The sequence below is a fragment of the Pleurodeles waltl genome, chromosome 12 (assembly GCF_031143425.1).
Source record: "Pleurodeles waltl isolate 20211129_DDA chromosome 12, aPleWal1.hap1.20221129, whole genome shotgun sequence".
Lineage (NCBI taxonomy): Eukaryota > Metazoa > Chordata > Amphibia > Caudata > Salamandridae > Pleurodeles > Pleurodeles waltl.
The window spans coordinates 619,072,376-619,096,375 of NC_090451.1; the positions used below are offsets into that span (position 1 = coordinate 619,072,376).

General features: G+C 40.1%; 1 protein-coding gene across 1 annotated transcript in view; it reads right to left on the bottom strand.

Annotated features, from left to right (window-relative positions):
* Positions 1–24,000, bottom strand: part of NUDT17 (nudix hydrolase 17) — a 118,892-nt gene that overhangs the window by 21,996 nt on the left and 72,896 nt on the right. Inside the window, exons 4-5 of the mRNA XM_069217940.1 lie at positions 23,758–23,783; positions 4,698–4,790 (exon numbers count right to left, since the gene is read on the bottom strand). Coding sequence (XP_069074041.1) covers positions 4,698–4,790; positions 23,758–23,783 — 119 coding nt within the window. The remainder of the gene's footprint in view (positions 1–4,697; positions 4,791–23,757; positions 23,784–24,000) is intronic.

A 24,000-nucleotide genomic window follows, 5' to 3' on the forward strand; every position in this document is an offset into this window, starting at 1 on the left:
TGGCACTGCAGTGCCAGGTAGCCCGTAAGGGCTTTTTAGTAAAAAAAAACAAAACATAAACAAACATCTAGAGACAGTGGGGGGGCCTTTGAGGGCTCTCTTGCAGTCCCAGGTAGCCCATAAAGAGCTAAAAAATGAACTAAATAAAAATTGAACCCATACCTCAGTGTGGATGTCGCAGACCTTCACACTGAGCTTTGGGGGGCTCAAGTGCAGCTGGACTAATTTCCCTCTTTTTTTTTTTTCAGAAAAAGTTTTGGAATAGTTTTTTTTTTCTTCTTTTTTTTAAACAAATACAAGTTTTATTTTAAATCAAACACAAATATCCCATTCCAAGTATATGAGGTATTAAAGCCTTAAAAAAACCTCTATATCCCTCTCACTTTGTCTCTTTCAATCAATTTCTCCCACACTCACACCCACCCAGACCCTTACGCATCCACTCACAAACCTACTCAGACACTCACGCACCCACTCACAGACCCACTGACACCCTCATGCACCCACTCACAGACCAGTGCACACACTGACGCACCCACTAAAACACTGATGTACGCACTCTCACACCCAGACAGACAATCTGACAGTCACTCTCACCCCCAGATACACCCTCTCTCACCTATTCTGGTGTGGCTGACTGCAACCTGACTCTCTACCAGTTAAGGCATCACTGAAGGTAAGTAACTTGTTTCATCTGATGGAGACTTCTAGCTGCAGATTCCTTACCTTCTGAAAAGACAGGCATGCAATACCAGCCCTGAGATGGGTCTGCAAACTAATTTCAAACAAGAAAGTCCTGCAGGACTGAACCAGCAAAGTGCCCATCTCTACAGACCTGACTATCCAGGGAGTAGTGTTTAGCAAACGTGCAGAGATGCCCCTGTTGCTGCCTGGCAGATGCCCAGGCCCGGAACTCCTCATGCTTATGCAGTGGTCACAGCTTTAGCTCTGGTGGAATAAGCTCACAAGTCTTCAGGAGGTTCCTTTTTGGACAGTCTGTAGTATCTTGATGCAGAGCACTACCTAACGAGAGATGGTTTTGCTTCTGCACCGCCCGACCTTTCTTTGCATCCTCATATCCCAAGAAGAATTGGTTGTCCACCCGGGACCCACAGTTACGATGAAAGTAGAATGCCAGTGGAGTCTCTCCTCTTCCTTAGGATGTGGGTGTGTGTAAAAGTAGGCAGGGTGATTAACTGGCCTACATGAAAAGGCGTACCACTTTTGTCAGAAAAGAGGCCTTTGTGTGAAGCACCACTTTGTCAGGCCATATAGAGAGGTAGGGTAGATTAGATGATAAGGCCTGCAGCTCACTCTGTGGGCAGATGTAATTGGCAGTAGAAAGGCTGTTTTCAATGTGAGAAGCTGAGGGGACAATTGTGGAGGGGCTAAGAGAAACGCACATCAAAAAGGTCAGAACCAAATTAAGATTCTACTGGGGCTCTCAATCGCTCCCTTAGCCAAGAGAACTGCAAACTGAGAAAGGACAGATGATCCTCGGTCGTCTGGTTGCGAGGTGGTGGTATGGAGGGAGGAGTAGTCTCAGAGGGGAGGGAGCAGTCAGTTGGATGCCTGTGGTAGAAAAGAGGCAGACTAGGAGGGTTTAGAGCAGGAGTGGGAAGGACTGAACAGACCGCTGGTCACCTGACCCTCAAGACCAGTGGGTACCACTCCCTCGTCCAAGCAGAGACTGGGCAACATGCACTGCACAGTGGCTGGATGGGAATTGGAGTGGTTGGAAGCCCCTTCCGTAGCCACAAAAGGAGTGGAAGGCAGATTGTGGGAGACAGTGAACCACCCGGAGGGCCCAAGGACCTGGCCGTAGATGAGAATCCTTTAAATGCTTGAGCGTCGAATGTGCCTCGACTCCGAAGAGACCGTATCCTCGAAGGGCATTTCCAGAAGAGAAGCTTGGACATCCCCTGAAAAGCCAACTCCTCAGCCGGGCATGACACCTCATGGCCACTGTCGCTGAAACTGCTCTGCCTGGTGAGCCGGTTGTGTCCAGTCTGCAACGAATTATGAACTTTACAGAGTCTCTCGCGTCTGCAACAGCCTGAGAGTACAGCCCCGGCCTACACTGGGACCTGTGACAGCACTTGTGCAACATGTCCCACAAAGTATGGGAACAACGGTCCAAAAGGCCTCGTGGACCGCTATGCCAGGCTGGTGGAAGAAAACATCTTCCCAAATGAACCCAGCCTCTTGAATTTCCTAACTGGGGGAGTGGTAGGGAACGTGCCCTTGGCAACTGAGGCTTGGACCACCAAGCTCTCAGGGGTGGGGTGTTGCATGAGGAAGGCTGGGTCCCCAGGTGTGGGACGATGGCAGCTAGCAATCATCCTATTCACAGGAGCTCATGTGCTGTATTTGGACCTGTTGCCCAAAAGGACGTCTGTGAGGGCATTATTGAACAGGAGTAGGGGTTCGCATTTGGAAGCTCCTGGTTGCAGCACCTCTATCAAACAGATTAGTCTGGACTCCCAGCGAGGGAAGATGAAGGGCCAGGACCTCAGCTGCCCTTCTCACTATCATTGCATAGGAGGCTACCTCCTTTGTAACCACGGTAGGGGGAAAAAGCACACCAGTGACTGACTGGAGATGACAGTCCATTTCCCCATAAGGCTGGTATTCCAAATGGTCCAGGAACCCCCTCCCAGGCTTCCATGAGGCCTACCCCAACAGAATTAGGCTCAGGATCAAATCTAGGAGGCAAAGTTCCTGCCGGCGTTGGAGTCAGGCGAGGTCCATCCAGCTCTGTGTCAAAGTCGGGGACGACAATAGGGATGGCGCTGCTAGTGGGCGTCGGTGCCAGTGCCGCTGTGAGCATCAGGACCGGCACTGGGGAAGGTTGAGGTGGTAAGACTGGTGCCGAACTAGATCCCTGGGAGCCTATTGGCGTGAGGCCAAAGCTGCCAGTGCAGAAACCCGATGGCACCCCCTATTAAGCTGCAGGGCCCGAAGGCGTGCCAACGGGGTCAGACTGCCCAAAAATGAGGCGCATGGCCTCATAAAATTCTTTTAATTCGGCAGCGATTGCTCTGGGGTTGATGTAAAGTCTGGTGGTGCTTATATAGATACTGAGATGTAACTTTCGGCACAGATGTCGAAACCATCAACTGGCCCGTACGGGTACTGTTCATGAAAAATCTTCTGGATTCAGTCTGACGCCTGGGGAGAATTCAAAGGTAAGGAATCTGCAACTCCATTCTGTTACTAAACTCCACCCATCCGTGAACCCTAAAAACCCCTCACCACACCAAAATTCCACACACCCCTGACTTCCCTAAACAGGTATCCTTGAACCCTAAAACACTTCACCACCCATAAACACCACCCATCCCTGAACCCTAAAAACCCTTTCTACATCTAAACACCAACCATTCAAGAAATCTTAAAGCCACCAAACACCCTACACTCCTTAAACTTTGCATATCCTGTACCCCTAAAACCTCTAACCACCCCTAAACTCCTGACACCTGCTCTCCACCCAAGTTAATGTTATTTGGCTGTTTTCTTTAAATTATCTTTCCTTTAATTTTCTCTTTATTTGGAATTCCTTAAAATTGGGTTTCGATGATTTGATTTCCTCCAATGTGATTTTTCTGTTTTTCCATTAATCCCCATAAATCAGTATCCAACAGCTATTATACACCAAATGCTGAGGGCACAGGAGACTCTTCTGGGAAGTAAATACACAAAGGCTATCTCTCTGAACTGTAACAATAATTTGTGAGGGCTTGTCAAGCCCATGAAGATTTCGCAAGCTGTGTTACTACATCCACATTCCGGTACTAACAAAGGCAGACCAACACTAGTAATTCTATTGCAAAGACTATTTTAGATCTGGCACTGCAGCATACAACTACTTGAAGAGCCTGTTCTGACCTCAGAAGTTGTATTGTTGGATCTCTCCATACCTAGGAGGGAACATCAACACTCTCAACATTGGAGGGAGCTATTTCAGAGGCTGCAGCACCTCTGATTCTTATGTGTGGTAGTCCATGAATAAGCCAGAAAATGCACCATAGAAACTATTTTATCATCATCCAGGATGAACAAGACTAATATGGGTGATCGCAATTGTCTGACAACCACCACCTCAATGGCATTCACTACCGTTCCCCCTTGATGAATAAGTAATGAATGAAGTGTGCCCAAAATATCACAGGGAACAAAATGAAAGGAATAGTAAAGTCCACCATTTGAAACCATCAACCAAAAGTTAAATTCTGAACTGAATATAAGCCAAGTCAACCACTTAACAGGAAAGCAACTAAACTATGTTAAAGTAATAAATGGAGTAACCTGTTCTGGTAATTAAAGAACTATAACAGACAGTAATTCAAGGGGCTATTTGCTCATGCCTCACAAGCTTCATTTTCATAAATTGGTGTCAGAAGGAAACTGACGGTAATGATTACATTATGAAGTTCTGTCATGATGCATATCTCATCAATTATAGACATAATTTTGTTAATTGTGCCCATTTCTTTAACAATAATTTGAATAGTCCAGTTTGCTTTGGGTCACTATTAGGAGAACAAAGATTACAAACTTGTGAGATTTCCTTGAATTCACTTGTGTGTGTGCTCGATAATTACAAGGGACTTTGTTGCTACAGTCTATAATTTAAAGGTGCTAGTCACTGAGACTGTTATGATTACATTCTGTTATGATTACATCGTCGCCCTCACCTCCCAGAGACCCAGCATTCTCCATGAGAATTCACCATCCTTTAACTGTAAGCCGGTCTCTTCCTTGAGCTCTCTGAGTCCTGCATCAATAATCTGGGAAGAGAAAAAAAGATGTTTGAGACACAGGTGACAAAATCTCCACATGTAGCGCACAGATTTGAAAAATAAATAAAAAACAAAGAGATAAGCATTACAATATGTGAGCGTCTGGCTAACGGGGAATAGGCAGAGCGCATGACAGGGCAAGTACAACTAGCCTGGGCAAAAGTAGTTTTAATGTCTTGTCTTTTTATACCAAGCTTAATGTTGTCATTGCCCATTCAAATTCATCCTATTTTTGACAGATAAGGGGATTGAGACAGAGGGTGATTATGTGATTTAAATATTTCAGATTTTTGGTATATAGCACTACTGATATAGCACTATTCTACCACTGGGATGTCAGAATGTTTTTAACATAACAAACCATATCTGAGGAATGCCATGTGTACCTCTAACAGCCCGGTGCAAGAGTTGATCATTTATCATAAAGAAGGATCATTTGCGCTACAGAGGAAGACATGGGTAGTGGGTTAGAAAGGCAAGGCTAGAGGGAAAAAAGATTTGAAGAGGCTAGCAGTGTCCAATGCAGTTCCTCTTAAGTTTTAATAACAATGTTCAAATTCAATTCAGTCAGTTACTCAGCAATGCTGCCATGAGTCCCAATCTTGATATCTGATATGTTCCATTCAGATCCCACAGCCAACACATGTTTCGTCCATCGACTTCATCAGGGCTGAAATGTTACCAAACAAAATCCACATCATCAAATTTGGACTGTCATCAGGTCCCAAAAGAATTCCATAGACCCGTCACCACACCCGAACGTGGGATGGATAAAAGTGAGCTTCAAGTGAAACAAGTGCTAAGAAATAAAAAAAACACTGCAGTGTACATGCCTGTGGCTATATCACTAATTATGAACAAAAACTAAAAAGTTCCCAACTAAAACCTATTAATATAAGTCCAAACGTGACTCAAAAAAGACGGAGAGACCGTAAATGATATACATCTTAAATAGCTAAAGTTCCTTAATATCAGACAAAAACCAGAAAGTAGATGTGACAAAAGATATATGTAAAGCCTGCCAGTATTCATGCACACTGACAATATTGTGAAGTCAGGAACAATCAGCAGAAAAAGACATTACCTACGAGGCAAATCAGACTTAGACCTCAAATCTTGAAAAATGTTAAATTAGATCACCCATTAATGTGCTATTGTAATGCACATCTCCAAAATCCACTCCGTAATATCGCTTTCCCAATCTGTTGAATAATATGTATATTTACTCACTCAGTAATACTTGCAATGGTTAACTCTTGAATGGTAAGTAATCTCACACCTTGGCCAAAATTGTAGCGCAATTGTCTGAATGGCCATTATTATAAATATCAAACTAACCCACCTGTCAAGAGAATTTCCGGAGAGACTATCGCTAAGACCACTTCTTTTGTGTTCGCGAGTACGCAACGATCTCGCATTCCAACGCTATTTTATTATCTCTGTTGATGGAAGTAAAAAGAGGACTATAAGAGTTCCTCTGTGAACAACGCGATGCCTGCATATGGTATAAACGGGAGGCATTGAAATGGTAGAGGGTCTATTGCAGGCGCAGCCATTTTTAAGAAGAAAAAGGAGGGATCAAGAATTTCTAATCATTCTGACTAATGGGAATAGACAGAGGACTTGGTAAAGGCACACTTAGTGCAATCGCAATGCCAATGTATGGCATTGTTCAGTAAACAAACAATTAATAAAGAGATTTCTTATTTGAAAAAGACATACCATGGTAAATGTAAGTGGATTGCAAAATTATAGAAACCATGGAACATATTGCCTAACATGAAAATGAGGGGTGAATAAGTGATAAGTAATAGTGTTATCACATACAACTAAACAGAATAGAAAGATAAAAAGAAAACAGTGATAATAGTAAACCACTTAACGGTCAAAATGTGACCCCCCAATTATTGAACATGGAACGCTTGTAAATCATGAACAAAAAACATGTCAATTTCTTAATATTTACATATAAATAATGTCCAGGTATCTATACATGTTAACTTCAATTCCATGACATGCACTTGAATTATGTGTTTAAATATTTAACACAATCACTGACTACAAAAGAAACAGATATATTCTACGTAGTTGTTCAGTCTCTGTCACATGTTATCCTTGAATACCACCTTCTCCTGTCCTTGTACTTATTGGACAGAGGTTAACTCGTAAGACAGCACATAACATATTTATCTAGCCCTAATCTCCTAGGAAATATTCTAATTCACGATCCGTATTGAGACCTGCCTCAACTGCTCTGAGGCGCAATATCCACAAAGCCTTCTTCCTACGTAGAGCTAATTCTTTGTTACCCCCTCTGGGGTCTAATGTTATGTGTTCAATACCGAAAAATGCAAAACTTTTGTGAGAACCCTGTAATTCACATGTCATTATATGGGCTAACGGATATCTTACATCATCATGTAATAATGCCCTTGCATGCTCCCCTATCCTCACTCTGAGTGGACAAATTGTACTGCCCACATAGAAGCAATTGCATTTGCAAGAAACAATGTAAACCACAAATGAGGTGCTACAATTAATATGAGATCTGATCTTAAAAGTTTGGCCTGTGTTGTTAGTAAATTCTTTCTTACCCTGGCAGGCCCATTTGCATAATCCACAATGCCCACACCTGAAAAAGCCCATCCTATGGGCAGATAACCAATCATCTCTCCTGTGCACTGTCGGGAAACTAGGGCTGAGAAGACTCCTAAGGGATCTCCCTCTACGATATGTGATTTCAGGTTTATTAGCAATAATACCCCTCATAATGTCATCCTGTTGTAAAATGTGCCAATGCTTATGGACATATTTCCGCAACAGCTTTGAAGTTTCAGTGTAATCCGTGACCAATCTCACCTTGTCAGAATCCTCCTTTTGTGTTGAGTGCTCCCTGGGTTTTAATGTATCTTCCCTAAGGACATGTCTTATTCTGCCTTGTGCTTTATCTATGATATGTTTCTGGTATCCTCGCTGCTCAAATCTTCCGCTCATTTCTGCAATGCATACCTCAAACTCATCATTTTTACTACAGTTGCGTCTTGCCCTGATCATTTCCTCATAGGGTATTGAAGTGATCTGATGTCGAGGATGAGCACTTTCAGCGTGTAGAATCAAATTACATGCAGTAGACTTCCTGTATAGTCTACTATGTATCCTCTGTGAACAATTGTACATCCAGAAATTCAATAAGTTTAGCACATAAGTACATTTAACATTCATGTCATTTAGATTAAGAAATTCACAGAACTTGATCAATTCCTCTGTACTACCAGTCCAAATCATGATGCAGTCGTCAATGTAGCGACCCCAGTATAGTATATCTGACTGCCAGTGGGCAGCATCAGGGCCCCAGACCCACCTCTCCTCAAACAAACCCATGAAGAGGTTTGCGTAAGAAGGAGAGAATCTCGAGCCCATTGCCACCCCCTGTTTTTGTCTATACCAATCCTTTTTGAAGAGGAAGAACTTATTGTTTAATATTATGTCGATCATTTCCAATATCATCCTAGTATTTTCCCATAAAGTAGCAGATTTCCGCTTAAGGAACAATTCCACCACTTTCAATCCCAAATCATGTCCAAATCAAGTGTAGAGTCAAATTACATCCAAGGTGACCAATTGCATATTGGTGTCCCATTCAATATCACTCAATATGCTTAAGATGTGTGTTGTGTCATAATATACAAAGGAAAATTTATGACTATTGGTTGAAGGAACACATCCACATACTCTGACATTTTTTCTGTGGGTCCTGAAATGCCCGAAATAATGGGTCTGCCCGATGGGAAGGGTAACTCCTTGTGTATTTTTGGCAAAGTATATAAGCAAGGGAACCTGGGATGATCCACCAAAAGATATTGATATTCATCTTTATTAGCTTGAGCTGATGCCAATGTTTCAATTTTTTCTGGATCATGTTAGACAGCCTAGGTATTGGATTGTATATCAGTTTTTCGTAACATTGAACATCATTTAATTGTGCAAGGATTTCCTTATCATAGTCTGATTTGTTCATAATTACAACATTACCCCCTTTGTCTGCTTGCCTAATCATAATGTGATCATTTTGTTGGAGCTCCCTGAGAGCTCGTCGTTCCGCATAACTCAAATTGGAGGTAACGTTGAATGATTTAGTTTTGAAACTATGAGTATCCAGGTCCCAACACACTAAATCAAAAAACATATCCAAATTATTGTTACCTATAATTCTAGGAACCCACTGTGACTTTTTTCTGAGACCACTTCTAATATTAGTATCAGGCATTATATTTAAATGCTCCAGCACCTGAGAAAAGATAATTGGGATCTCCTCATGTTCCGAAATAGATAACAATGTAGCAGTGTCATAGATATCTTTTTTCGATAAAGCATTTAGATCGAAACCTTGTGCAGGACTGTCCGTTCTCTGTATATCCATTGGATTCAATATGAAGTACTTTTTCAATTTTAACCTTCGTATAAACTTGAATAAGTCTATCTTAGACCTACATAGGTCACCATGGCTTGTAGGGCAAAAATTCAAGCCCTTCTCTAAGAGTGATTTCATTTCACTTGAAAGATTCATATCTGATAAGTTAACAACATTTATTGATTGCAAAAGATTGTGATTTAGACTAGTTTGTCCCAAGATCTCGTCTTCTCGTCCTGCTTTTTCTGTTTAGTTTTTCTCCCCCTTCTTCCCCTTGCTAAACTTCCTGTATTTTGTCTCTTTTTTGTTTGGTCGCAATTGTTCTGTTTGATTCTCATTATCTCCTGTAAAAAACCTCCCCTATTATTTGATAGGCATTGTGAGGACATACTCACACCACCTTCAGTATCACTATCACTGTATACCGGTACACTTGTGGAAGTAGAGCCAGAGGCAATGGAGGACTGCGATCCCTGTCTGGTCGTACTTTCTGGCAAAGGTGAAAACCCTACCCGACTGGTAATCTCTTTCATCACTTTTTAGCTTTCTTGCTTTTCTCTGTGTAACTTCCTCTTGATATTTTGATAGAATATAATTCAAAATTTTATAATTTTTTATCAGTAGCTTCAGGAAGATTTAACCCCTTAATCTCAGCTTCAAGAGTAGCAATTTCTGATTGTAAACTAGATACCTTACTCTCAGAGTTGGTGATAAGGATTTCCATAAGTCTCAATAAGCTAGAAGTTAGTTCCTTATCCCAAAGAGTTAATAAATCCGTATCTAGATCGTCGTAGGTTGGAAAAATCTGAGATCTTAATCCTCCTGGGATACTATTTAGTTTAACATATTGTTCTTTCGATAGTTCATGCTTTTTAAGGTTTTCTAGTCTCATAAACTTACTTCTCAAACCCTCATTGTGAGAGCGGTTTGCATTAGTTATTGTGTCTGGGATTGTGTCCCCTCGTGCCAAATTTCCGAAAAGTTCCTCAGCTAACTTAACTCTATCCATAATCTGAAACTGAAACATTGGCATCAGCTCAAGCTAATAACTAAAGATGAATATCAATATCTTTTGGTGGATCATCCCAGGTTCCCTTGCTTATATACTTTGCCAAAAATACACAAGGAGTTACCCTTAACACCGGGCAGACCCAATATTTTGGGCATTTCAGGACCACGGAAAAAATGTCAGAGTATGTGGATGTGTTCCTTCAACCAATAGCCGTCAATCTTCCTTTATATATTAAGGACACGACACACATCTTAAGTATATTGAGTGATATTGAATGGGACACCAATATGCTATTGGTCACCTTGGATGTAGTTTCACTCTACACTTGCATTAGACATGATTTGGGATTGAAAGCGGTGGAAATCTGCTACTTTATGGGAACATACTAGGATGATATTGGAAAGGATCGACATAATATTAAACAATAAGTTCTTCCTCTTCAAAAAGGATTGGTATAGACAAAAACAGGGGGTGGCAATGGGCTCGAGATTCTCTCCTTCTTATGCAAACCTCTTCATGGGTTTGTTTGAGGAGAGGTGGGTCTGGGGCCCTGATGCCGCCCAGAGGCAGTCAGATATACTATACTGGGGTCGCTACATTGACGACTGCATCATGATTTGGACTCGTAGTACAGAGGAATTGATCAAGTTCTGTGAATTTCTTAATCTAAATTACATGAATGTTAAATTTACTTATGTACTAACCTTATTGAATTTCTGGATGTACAATTGTTCACAGAGAATAACAGGATACATAGTAGACTATACAGGAAAGTCTACTGCATGTAATTCGATTCTACACGCTGAAAGTGCTCATCCCAGAAATCAGATCACTTCAATACCCTATGGGGAAATGATCAGGGCAAGACGCAACTGTAGTAAAAATGATGAGTTTGAGGTATGCATTGCAGAAATGAGCGGAAGATTTGCGCAGCGAGGATACCAGAAACATATCATAGATAAAGCACAAGGCAGAATAAGACATGTCCTTAGGGAAGATACATTAAAACCCAGGGAGCACTCAACACAAAAGGAGGATTCTGACAAGGTGAGATTGGTCACGGATTACACTGAAACTTCAAAGCTGTTGCAGAAATATGTCCATAGGCACTGGCACATTTTACAACAGGATGACATTCTGAGGGGTATTATTGCTAATAAACCTGAAATCACATATCGTAGAGGGAGATCCCTTAGGAGTCTTCTCAGCCCTAGTTTCCCGACAGTGCACAGGAGAGATGATTGGTTATCTGCCAATAGGATGGGCTTTTTTCAGGTGTGGGCATTGTGGATTATGCAAATGGGCCTGCCAGGGTAAGAAAGAATTTACTAACAACACAGGCCAAACTATTAAGATCAGATCTCATATTAATTGTAGCACCTCATTTGTGGTTTACATTGTTTCTTGCAAATGCAATCGCTTCTATGTGGGCAGTACAATTCGTCATAATTTCGAGGTACAATTGTACCATACTAGTCATTATAATGTGACACTGATCAACAGAACTGATTAACTTAAAATTCCAAGAAAATGTTGCAGCCGGGTCAGACACTGTCCGCTTTATGCGCCAATACACAAGCAGTATTTTCCTAATACTCTAGACTTAGAATATGTTTGTACTTTATATTTCCCATTCATAAAACAATAAAAAGGGGTAAATGAGAAGTGCACGATAATGTCAAGTCATGAAGCAGGTGTTTTCTTTTGGACTCGTCTTAGAGTTCAACAAGACTCCTTACATCACTGCATTTCTGCAGGAAGGGGTACACCTTCTGGAACTATATAGAGACTTGGCTGATGATAGATGCCCTCACTTCCACAAAACCATGTCTCTGAAAGTCAGCACATGAACAGAAGTACAAACAGGTGCCATGGCAACGCATTGAGAAGGCTGAATACTGATAAAGTGAACGTCAGTGATAACAGGTCATCTGTTTGCTCACATTTGGGAATGCCCAAGTAGTATATGGCAATGTATTTATAAAAAAGGCTGCACCCATTCATCTGGCAATTTGACTGGTATGACTAAATGCAAGGTGTCACAAGTGCTGGAGGAGCTGAAGTAGTAACTCTGAGGTAAGACCAACAACAGCAGGGGAAGCTTGACGTATTTATCCACTAACTACACTTATGAAGTGTCCATAGGTTTCTGAAGAGGAGCATGTATCACAATGGTTACTGAACATAATGTGTTATGCGTTTTGTTGATATGGAGGTAGCACGGGGATTCAGCCTTTGTGTATCATGTGTTTTCTGCAATATGCCTGTTAGGTTATTCTTTCTCAACTCTTGTAATCACTGTGCTATCTGTTGGCAATATGAACTTTCAAAGTAGTTAACAGGGCTTCATTTTATACATATACTGGAACTTAAATAGTGCAAACCTAGCTTGGGAGCAACACAACAATGGACATTAGAAGGGGTGTTGAGAAACAATACAAGATTATGTTAATCAAATGAGGATTTACATCCTGGAATTCCACAGTATATCCTATATATTTGTGGTTTCAGGTACCAAGGGATGAGGTGGTTCCCCCAGAATCACACGATTCTTAGTCACACACCAAAGTAACGAACATCCTTCATGCAGGAAGACAAGTACTCTGCCTCATAGTTGACCTGGACGATTATTTTATTGATCAGATTGCAACCTTCTTGTCCTTATAGCTAGAGCAGAACAACGACTCCTTAAAAGTGCTACGAGGATGTGTACAAAGCAAGGAAATTATGAGCAGCACAAAAAAGAGACAGGTGAGCAAAGTGATCTATTAGACATCTAAAAGATCATGGCCAGATGCGATGGGGAGGGAGTCAATAAACTGGAACAATTCCAATTCCCTAAGTTCTACCAAAAGCTTTATGAAGAACATGCTGCTTCGGCCTGAAAAACTACACTCGTTCTGTTCTCCAACTGATGACAGATAAAGATTCTGTCTTGGTGTCCCCATAATGACAGAGGAGGTCTTTTTGGCTATTAGGAAAAACACAAAGCACACCTCTTGGCCTGGAAGAATTCTATGCTTCCTGCAGTCATAAAGATTCTGCAATGTGCACTATTGATTTCAAAGTATCAAAAACCTCTGCACCTAACATTCCAGAACAATTAAATCCTGCCAACGACGGGTCCATTGTAGAAACAAATTTCCTCAGAATTTAATTGGATCAGTCTTGCACAAGTCGAAGTTTTTACACCTAATTATCAGGTGGAAATTGGTCTATGGAGCATCTTGATGCTTAAACTCACCAGCCATGAAGAAGGTAACTCACTAAGGCAGGTAACATTTTACGCCTTAATGAAAAGCAGAAAAATCAGACTATAAACGTAACAGGAGAGATAATGTATTCCACAATGTGTCTGAACATAGTGAACTGCTTGGCTTATAGATGGACAATTTGTTAGCCAGAAAACTGGCCATTTTCTAAAATCTGCATTTCGTACAATGGTCATGGCCTTGGAAACATTTTTGCTTTTAACTGGTAGCCAATATGATTGACCCTGAATCAGATAATGATGTGTTCCTTTTTGGGTAATCAATCTTTTGGCTACATTCTAGATGAAATAAAACCTATGCAGAACAGTCTCACGGGAGGCCAAATAGATTACATTTTCAAAGTCTAATTTTTACTCGATCATGCCATCTACAACGGTAGCATGATGCTGATTTTATATAAACAGCAGTAGAAAGCCTACCATTTGTATCTGCCAGAAACATGTTCTATGCACCTGATTTACCTGTTTATTTAATGACAATTCCACATCATCGAGATCGCAAGGTTGCAGACTGTTGCAAATGGAAAAGGGCAGCTGCCCATAATATCTGGCCAAAATAATAAAATATAAGAAATTGCTTTATTAGATCTCAACAGAACCTTAAATTTGTCAGGGTTTAATATAATTGTGAATGGCTAAAATACACCACATATTATGGATACGAACTGCTGAGTATAGACATTCTGTCCAGGTCAGTAGAGATTGAGTCAGACACTTGATTGAACAATAAGTGTTGTCTTCTGTACACATATAAAAGGAGGTCCCTACCATAGCTAATAAATTAGCTAACTGCGAAGGGTAAATATTAAATAGCCAAGGTGATCATATTGAAAGTTGAGGAACAACACACCTGAGAGGCTTTCCATTTCACCTAAAATCTGAAAGAATGACTATTCTCACAGACATGGTTTTGCACAACTTACAGCAGAAACCCACTTGCATAAAAGCCCACATTCTGAATGTAATTTATTACTAGGATACCATCAATTGCATTGAACAATACTCCCTATCCACTGGGTCATCCACTTTCAACTGTGAGGACTAGCTTTTTCCCAGTTTGTAAAAGTTCACAACCCTTTAGTGACTTCAACCCCTCATTGCCTTGCTTTACTGCCGATTGCAGAGAAAAAGATTGCTCTTCTTCTGAGACCTTAGCCTGCTATGATAATATATGAAGATCCTTCATGATGAAATTGCAGTTTATCTTTGTTCTGATTCCACTCTGCCCCATGGTATTACCTACTGTTAAACAAATAAGAAAGGTCAATCACCATTCTGAAACTAAATGGAGAAAACACTTGAGGTCTCTTAACAAGGTTCACTATTTGGCTCGACAGAGGAAATACAAAACAATCGATCTTGATTAACTTTACCAACAAGAAAGACCAAATGCCATTGCTAATGCTTGTTTACAGCAGTCTTCAATGTCTTTTATATTCATCTTCCACATGTCTGGCGTAGTTTTTTGTAGTGACCACTAGTTGGCACTAAAAGGCAGGACTGTTGGGTTTAGAAGAGGCTCTGCATGCAGTGTTGTGTTCAGTGCAGAGTGAAATAACAAATCTACTGATGACGTAACCAAAGACCTCCTGTGGGCGGGTCAAACACAAATAGGGAGGAAAGCAACAAATATGACCAAAGCAACTGAGGGTGGCACGAAAGCCACTGAATCTTGAGCAAGGATTGACTTTGTTGAGTATGGTAAAGAATGCTACCTGCTCCAGACAGCCGGAACTGTTTGAACTGAGTCCGCAAAAATGTATCACAAAAGTTTAAAAAAACAAAAACAGGAGCACTTCCATAAGACCCCAAAACTCAAATGAGGATGTTATTTAAACTCACATCTTCTGCTCCCAATCAGGTCATCATTAGCCCACTGTTATTTATGCAAACATCTTTGTGACGATCTTAATAAGATATTCCTTAATTGTTTCTATGTGTTTCTGATGAAAATTAAACATGAAGAAAATGGTTATGATTAAATTTATTTTGTCAAACAATTCTGACAATTTGAAGTTTTTAGAATGACTTTTCACCAGGTTGAGGAAACCAACCTACTGAAGCCTTTACTGACGAGGTGCCTTCCTACTTAACTGCCCTTTTTTATGTTTGTTTGACAGCGAGAATGTATTGCTAGAAACAGCCTGGGTTGAACCGTTTTAAACTGAGTGCCCAAGGATTAGCTGTAATACACTATATAGTTCGGCCTCCGTCTCCTTACCTGACAATATTGGAGGAAAAGTAATCTCAAGACACATCAGCAAAAACAAAAATGTAAATGTATCTGGGGTGTGTTAGTAAAAATACCCTTCATGTCTCTAGTGCATTTATCACAGGCTTCGAAGAGCTTGGATCACAATCATTTGGCACCCTACTCAGTTACTAAAAGGCGGAGACTAGTGGCAGATTATTGGAAGGGCGCTCAGGTGATCATTCTCCAGGAGAAAAACTTGGATAGAGCCGAGTGTATGGTTTGCTTTAAGGAACGGAGCAGGATACAAAATATTGACAGCTCAAACCAGACTGGTGGCAGACAAAGAGTAGCTATTATTAGAAAGAACTTGTGGTAAGGCTATTAGAATATAAAGCAGGCCGTTCAGGGAGATGGATTATGGCTATTTTGGAGATGGAAAAGCCAATATAGAGAAAGAGAGATTCAAAGATCTTCAGTAGATGCCCTTAAAGTAATTCCTCATTAAGATCTGAACTGGAAGAGCTACATTTCCAATTTTGGGTAGGACTAGAGATGAGGATCCAGGAGAGATGGAAAGTTAGTAAATTACAGTATTTTAAGTATGGTGAAAAGAGCAGGCGTTACTGGTTTGGAAAAATCAGAACAATTAGCTGATTGATCTAAAACAGGGGTGAGATGCTTTGATTGCAGCAGGAAGTCCCAGAAGTGATGGTAAATCACCTGATCTCTATTTATACTGAAGATATAGAATGAGAACTATCAAATATTAAGGGACAGCTTGTATAAAATAACCTCCTAATGCTTGAAAGACAACTGGCCCTGGGAGGAGAAAGTGAAATCCCAGATGCTGGGATATTAGAGCAGGTGGGAGTATTAAAGAATGGGAAAGCAGCAGGTCCTAATGGGATTCCAGGACAGCTTTACAAGAAACTGATTTGAGTCTGATAAGGAAAGCTCTCTTTAATGACATATCTAGGAAAAGGGAAGATTTCCCTGTCGTGGTATCATGCAACAATAGCATGATCCTGAAGGCAAGGAAAGATGCAAGCAAACCAGACTCTTATAGGCCGATTTCTCTATTGAATGGTGATTACAAAATCTTTGCAGGCATCTTAGCAAGTAGTCTAGCAAGGGTCACAGGGGTAGTTATTCATGCTGATCAGAAAGGATTTATAACAGGGAGGCAACTTAATGAGCTGACATCTTTTAGTTGGGACCATTAATTAAGCAGGGATCTATGATTGCTCATTGACTTTAGCAACCGTTGATGCTGCTAAAGCCTTTGACTGAATAAATGTGATATATTTATGGGAAACTTTAAGAACCTTTGGGCTTAGTACCAAATTAAAAGACCTCATACAATCACTTTATAGATAACATACAGCTGGTTATTAACAAATGGAAAATTAACCAGACCTTTTCCTATTACCAGGGGGACTAGGCAGGGGCGCCCCTTGCCCATCCCTGCTTTTGGACTTTTTAATTGATTTCTTCCCCAAATGATTCATTTAGACAGATCCATTTTACCTTTTGCGGTTCTGGGTCTGGCCACTAGGGTAGCACTGTGTGCGGATGACATAATTTTATACACAGCCAATCCCGTACATTTGATTCCCAAGCTTTAGGCGCATGCAGATTTGTTTGGAAGCCATTCTGGCTATCAAATAGGTATAATACCTGCATTTGAGCAGTGGTGGGACTGAGATCAGATGAAAAAAGCAAACATGCACAGCAATACAACTGTGGTTAAATTCTTTGGACTTGTATCCACCATGCCTCACGAAGATTTTGAAAGGAAGAAACTGGGAAATGCAGTTTGTGTTGATTAACTGCATGGAGTTTTTAATGTCGATGTGTTTACAGTTCTTGAGTTTTAAATCATTATCTTATCATACTGCAATGTGCAGTGTTCCATCAAATTTTCTTCATTCATTTGTTCTTTTCCATAATGCAAATTACAACAACAAATAAAATAACATCCACATAGCAAGATATAAATAGGTTTTATATAGTTTGAAGCGCTCGCAACCACAATGTTTGTGGCAAACAATATAATAATAATACAACGGTAGCAGAATATATATTAAGTGAAAGTGATATCCTTAAATGGAATACCAAATGGTAGAAAAAAATAGGGAAAAGAAAGCATGATTATGAATACAACAGCATGTGAAATAAACTGTGGTAGGGTCCCAATCAAATTCATGATTAAGAAAAGAGATAAAACATGTTGCTCTTTTAAGGGCATATTAGCTGATTTGCAGAGGCTTACAAAACAGCTAAGCCTTCCTACCATTACTGAAGAACATGAATATAAGTGTCAAACTGAGCACACGTGGGATATCAGCCCATTTCTTAGGGGTGGGTCAGTGTATGAATGGGTCAGAATGGATAATGTTTTGAACCAATTAATTTGCCAGGTGTTTGGAGGAGTTCATTTGTAAGGCTGTGTAGCTCATTTATTCTATTTTGAAAGTGAAATGAAAATTCTAAATTAGCCATTTGAAGGATTCTTTTATTTGTGTCATGTACACATATTTCTTTGTACTCCATGGTTTAAAAAGGTGGCGTATAAAGGCGTAGCTATGTGAGAAGGAAGGGGGAGGCTTAATATATAATTAAATGGTTTTATGCCAGTGCTTCAAGGTTAAAAAAAAACTCAGTTCACTTTACCTTTGTATGCACCATGTACTTGTTTTCATAGCTAAGTTTTTTTAATGGTAGTTAAACAGTGCAATGTTCAAATGCCTCATGTTATTTAAAATTCAGTCAACACTTTTTACACATTAATGTTACTCTGAGTAGAAATCACATTCCTAAACAGGAAAAACTGGGGTATGCGATCAAGGTATAGAATGTGATTAGTGAGAAGGAAAAAACAAACTACCAGGAAAAATGCGCTGAGAGATGGAACACACCCACACCATACTGTTGCATATTCCTTCCCGTAAAGACTGGAACTTGATCAATGAATTCGATCCAAGTTTACTGAAGTACGAAATCCAGTGACCGACAGGCCAGATACCAGCAGCTTCTCTTTCGCCCACCTCAACCACCATAGAACCCTCCTATGTCACACAAAGAACTATTACCTAGTGAAATTTCATCCCACTACAGGATGCTGCTACCATGGGCTCTGAAAGCTACACACAACAGTATAACACATACCGATAAAAGTTTATAAAAAGAGCTTTCAAACAAGTGAATTGGATGCATTTGTCGATTTAGAAGAAAAATCTGAAGGGAGCAAGTGCTAATTTAGGGTGGCCTAGAATTCTACACTGGTTTCAAGAAAAGAAGGGTCTAGTGGCATGGCAGACATTCAACTGTTTCTAGGTGATGTAGGCAAGTTGGTGGCAATGGGAAGGATAAGGTGGAAATGGAAGGTGTTATCTCTTCTCTAATCTTGACTTGACGATCTTGTTGGAATACGAATCTGCCAGATAAATACAGGTATCTGTATTAAAGAGTGAATTGCCTAGTGGTTAGAGGCTTATTTTTGATGAGCTCAAACAGTATTTGGGTGGTCTTTTATTTATTCTTATTGGCTCGCAAAGAATTCTGCTTTGGTCTTTAAATGTTCAATTTCTATTTATTCATTCTTGTTTCAGTATTGTATTTACCAGAAAACAATCAACCTTTTGTCAATTGCATTCATTAAAACATACATCTTTCTGCAATGATTTATATTCTCTATAATTTAACATACTAGGCAGTGTTAAACTGTGGTGGTCTTGTAGACAGGATGTATCAGTCAAGTCAATAGAGGTTTTGCAGTATTCAGCAACATTACCCGGGAGTGCCGTCAACTTCCCAAACTGTTTTGAAAAGGGCACTATATAATGTTTTAAACTATGTTTATAAATTTATTTCTGACTCTGGTCCCTCCTAAATTAAGACAATGACCGGTCCCTATTTTCCTTGAAGGTCTCCTCAAACCTACTGTTACATTTCTTTAAAATTCCCCAGAATGAGTTGGGTTTACCTTGGTGACTCATCCAAGCCACAGAAGGATTTCAACTCTGAAACAGACCGCCTGCGTACCAGTCTAGCTGGCCCTCATCTAAGTTTTGGCTTTTAATGAAGACCGATCTATGTATCTTAGGGTATCTGAAATAGCTTTTACACCTTGCATTCTGTCACTATTATGCCCTTGCACTGTGGTTGGAATTTGGGTCCTTTCAAACCATGATTTTGAGAATTCCACTGCAGACTGGGGTCGGTTTATGTGAGCTGCATCAACTGGAGTGTGGGGTGTGGAATGTGGGACCTTAGGTTATTTCTTAACCATGATATCACACACAGTAGTGTGTGATGTGTGAGGTCTGGGACGTTTCACTAAATTCATTGCGGGCTTTGTGGGTAAACTGACCTGAACACTTCCCTGTTTGTAATGTGCAGTATGAAGTATTTAGCAGTAGTGTTCCACCAGAGGGGTCACTATAACAATTAAGCGGTCTATGCCTGAGGAGGTGGACAGGTTTTGTGGTTCATTTTTAATGTGGTTTGTTCTGAATGGGGTTGTGAGAGTGGCGATATCCAGCTATATGTCATATATTAGGTGTGTATGGTGTATGTACACCCTATTGCATAATACTGTGTGTTGTTCCTTAGTGGTAGTGTAGTTTAAGCAGATGACACCGAACACTGTGGTATACTGCTGGAGTGGATGAATGTACATTGGTCAGTGTAATGTATTTTTGTATGTTTTGAATGTGTCATGTCTTAGTAGGAATACCTGCTGCACCATGATACTCTACTATCTGGCATGTTTGTACCATAGTGGATGTGTGAGAGGTCTTCTCCTGTGTGTTGGACGCAAGGTCTCGAGCGACTATGCACAAACAGAATCAGCACACTTCAATGCATTGTTTAGCTGTTTACATTGGATGCTGACACCAGCACAGAAAGGAAAGAATTCACAATTATGGATATGGGGCCACTATCTCAGGCACTGGCTAGTTAGTTTTGAGGGTCTTACAGCTAATTCTATGTGGCCTACTCTGTTTGGAAACATAACTACTTATAAAAATGTTCTGCAGGCACTTTATTTCACATTATTTCTGGGTTCCAAACTTCCACCATCTGGCTCGCATGTGGTATTTAGGTCCTATTGTGCTCAGACTGTGCTAGGTAGATAAGGATGCTTAGAGATGACTGAAGTAATACTCTCTGTAAAACCCCTCTCTGTAAAACCACAAATTCTGTTCTCTCCTCTTTACGTCCGAAGTTCATTCAAAAGGCCTTAGACCACATGCCTTCCCTTCCCTCTGCATTGATGTGTTTTTGTTCCCATAGCACTTTGCTCTAATGAAGAGCCTCTACTATGTCTCACTTTTCAAATCTTCACTGCCCTCTGCCTTCTTGAGTAGCTCTTTTGTTCCCTAATGCCACATGGGCAGTGTTGGTATATGAGGTGTGCAGTAGTTAGGAGCCTGTCAATAGCTGGGCAAATTCTGACAGAGAGTTGGAGTTCTTTTTGGGTGACCACTGAAAACATAAATATGTTAATCACCAGTTATGTTTAAGATGTTTGGATTGTTCCATGCTTTAATTTTTATACACAGATGTTGTCATTATTAATCAAAATAATACAATTGTACTAATCACCAGTCATGTTGAAAATGTTTGGATTGTTCCATGTTGTAATGCATATATACGGATTGTGTCATTATTAACCAAAATTCTCACACTACCATTGCATTAATTGATAATTTATGGTAAACCCAAGCATATCATTTTCCTTGAATAATTAATATCTCATCTCCTTTTATTCTTTCTTTCACTTTCATGGATTGGTCTTCTTGATCTCTTAGTTTCGAGATGGATGTTGTGATCATGTTTAAGATAACGACCTATGTCAACATTTATTGCAGTTTTAGAAGTAGTAGATGGATTAACCTGGATTAGTCAATGTGCCTAATAAGAATTGGCGGTCTGCTAATTGTTCCATTTTTAGATGGGGAACATATGTCATTGGTAATGGCAAGCGCCAAATATTTTGTTCTTATTTGATTGTACTACATTTGTTTGCAGATATGAGCGTTTTTTCCTTTTCTGGTTTGCTATGGGTTTCAGTATGAACTGTACATTCACTACAGTCCTTTGCCCATGAAATTATTCCCGTATTCCCGTCCTTAAAAGCACTAAATTGCAGTCCGTTGTTGGTTTGGGCTACGCGCGGTGATTTCGCACTCCGGAAATACTTTGAATTGTTGTTGATGCGAGACGCGCTGTGACGTACTCGCAACGTAGTGTTTCTTGATTTGGGAAACACCGTATCAGGAGCGCTTGTTTTCGCGCTCCGGAAACACATTTAAACCACCATTGATGCGGGACGCGCTGGTGCGCACTCGCAACGTAGCGTTTCCAAAGCAAGGAAACGCCGTATATGGATCGTTTGGAATTTTAGAAGGTGAGGATCTTTAGGATATTGTTTGGGACTATCAGGGCTTTGATAATTTCAGGGCACTGATTAACGGAGACTACTGATTTGATTTCTTTATTTGTGCTGTAGCCTTGAATTGTACGGCCATCAAGTAATGAGCCATTGAGAACCAAGGAACATAATATAAGGTTGACACTCTTTACTTTTTGTTGTGCTTTTAAATTGGGAGTCTGGATACATATAGAGTTACCTGGTTTTCTTCTTTGTTTAAATAGGTATGCTGTTTAGGTGCGCTGCACATGTGTAAACATAAGGACATTATTTATATCTTGAAGTAACTTATAATCATTTGAAACTGTAAGTACATGAGGTAGGATTAGTTATATAACACAACGACAGGTATTTGCTATTGCCCACTAATTTTGGTTAGGCAATTTTTCAAATTTAGACACTAGCATAGAGTTTTCCTTATGGTGAATTAATAAGGGGTTTGCGGTGACAATTTTAGTTTTAAACCGCTTGTGTTTTTGTAGGTGATTTGGTGATTGGTAGCACATTGACCATCTCTATATGCTAACGTGATGGATTACTAGTGTAGTTGTATTTTTCTTTTAAAATTACTTTAATGGAAAATTATCTTTTAATTTGGTTAGTCACTTCTCCTCTCACACCACTGGGTGCTTGCTCTCTCTGGGTTACATAAAGGGTACCCTTATTCATCATATTTTAGTATCATGTAGTTTGAGCATTTTGGTTTCTAATATAAATCATTTATTTACAATGTAGAGCCCTGAAGAAGTCGTTGGGGACTAAAGGACTCTCCCGTGACGAAACACGTGTTGGCTCGAAGTGTTTGTTCATGAAGGATGCTGTTAATCTGAAGATGTGATCAAATAAATCCTGGATATGATTGGACTTTATAATAGACTGGCGTGATATTTAAGATTGCGTTCATTTGAATTTTACTCACTTGAGTTTTGACTCACTTGATTTTGATTTGGAAACTTTGAAAAGTAAAAAAGTTATAAGGGGGGGGCTCACATTGTGCTAAATACTGACAACAGGCTGTGGCTGCAATGAAAGCAAAGGTTTAATGCCATTAGGCACAAGCACAAATTACAGGGTCACAGTCAAGCGTTAACTCTGCTTCCTGAGGCCGCCACACTTGAAAAAAAAAAAACTACAGAGATAGGATTTCAACAAAACTTGTCTTGCTGAAACCCAAAGTCCCATGTCTGACCTGAACTGCGGTGTGAGCAGCGAAAAGTGGGATAGGACGTAGATACTCATGAGCCAACCATGCCAGAGTTGCTTCATACACTTTAATCTTCGCAAACACACCACCCCTTTCATGCAGGCTACTTTATTTGTTTGTGCCTTTATATGTTCCACAAAGAAACTCAACCAAAGTATTTTCAAAACATTTGTGTGGTGTATTATTCCAAAGGATGGTTAACAGAAATACACTGAGATAGGGTGAGTTATAGAATTATCAGGTAGAAAATAATGTTTTTTGTGACTTATCTTTCATTAATCTTTTATGTCACCTGTTAATTTATAATTTTTCTGTGGTATTTCAGTAGCAGGATCCCCAAAACGCAAGGGTAGAAACAATAAAAGTGACAATCATCATCAAACACATATCACAGTATATAAACACAGAACCTTATATTTCTTACCTGTTCATCTTGTTCTATGTGTCCTCCTGAAAGACAGAAACCAAAGATTCAATCAAAAACGTTCTAGCAATAATTATTCAAACAAAAAAAGTTAGGCTGTAGCTTGGTATAGAAAGCAGTACGTATGCAGATGAGGCTGCTCAAAGAAATATGACAATGCAACTGTCCTGTGGAAACAAAGCAGGCACTGGATTGGAGCTGCATCCAAAATATATAGCTGTACCTCTGCTTATAAAGTTATAC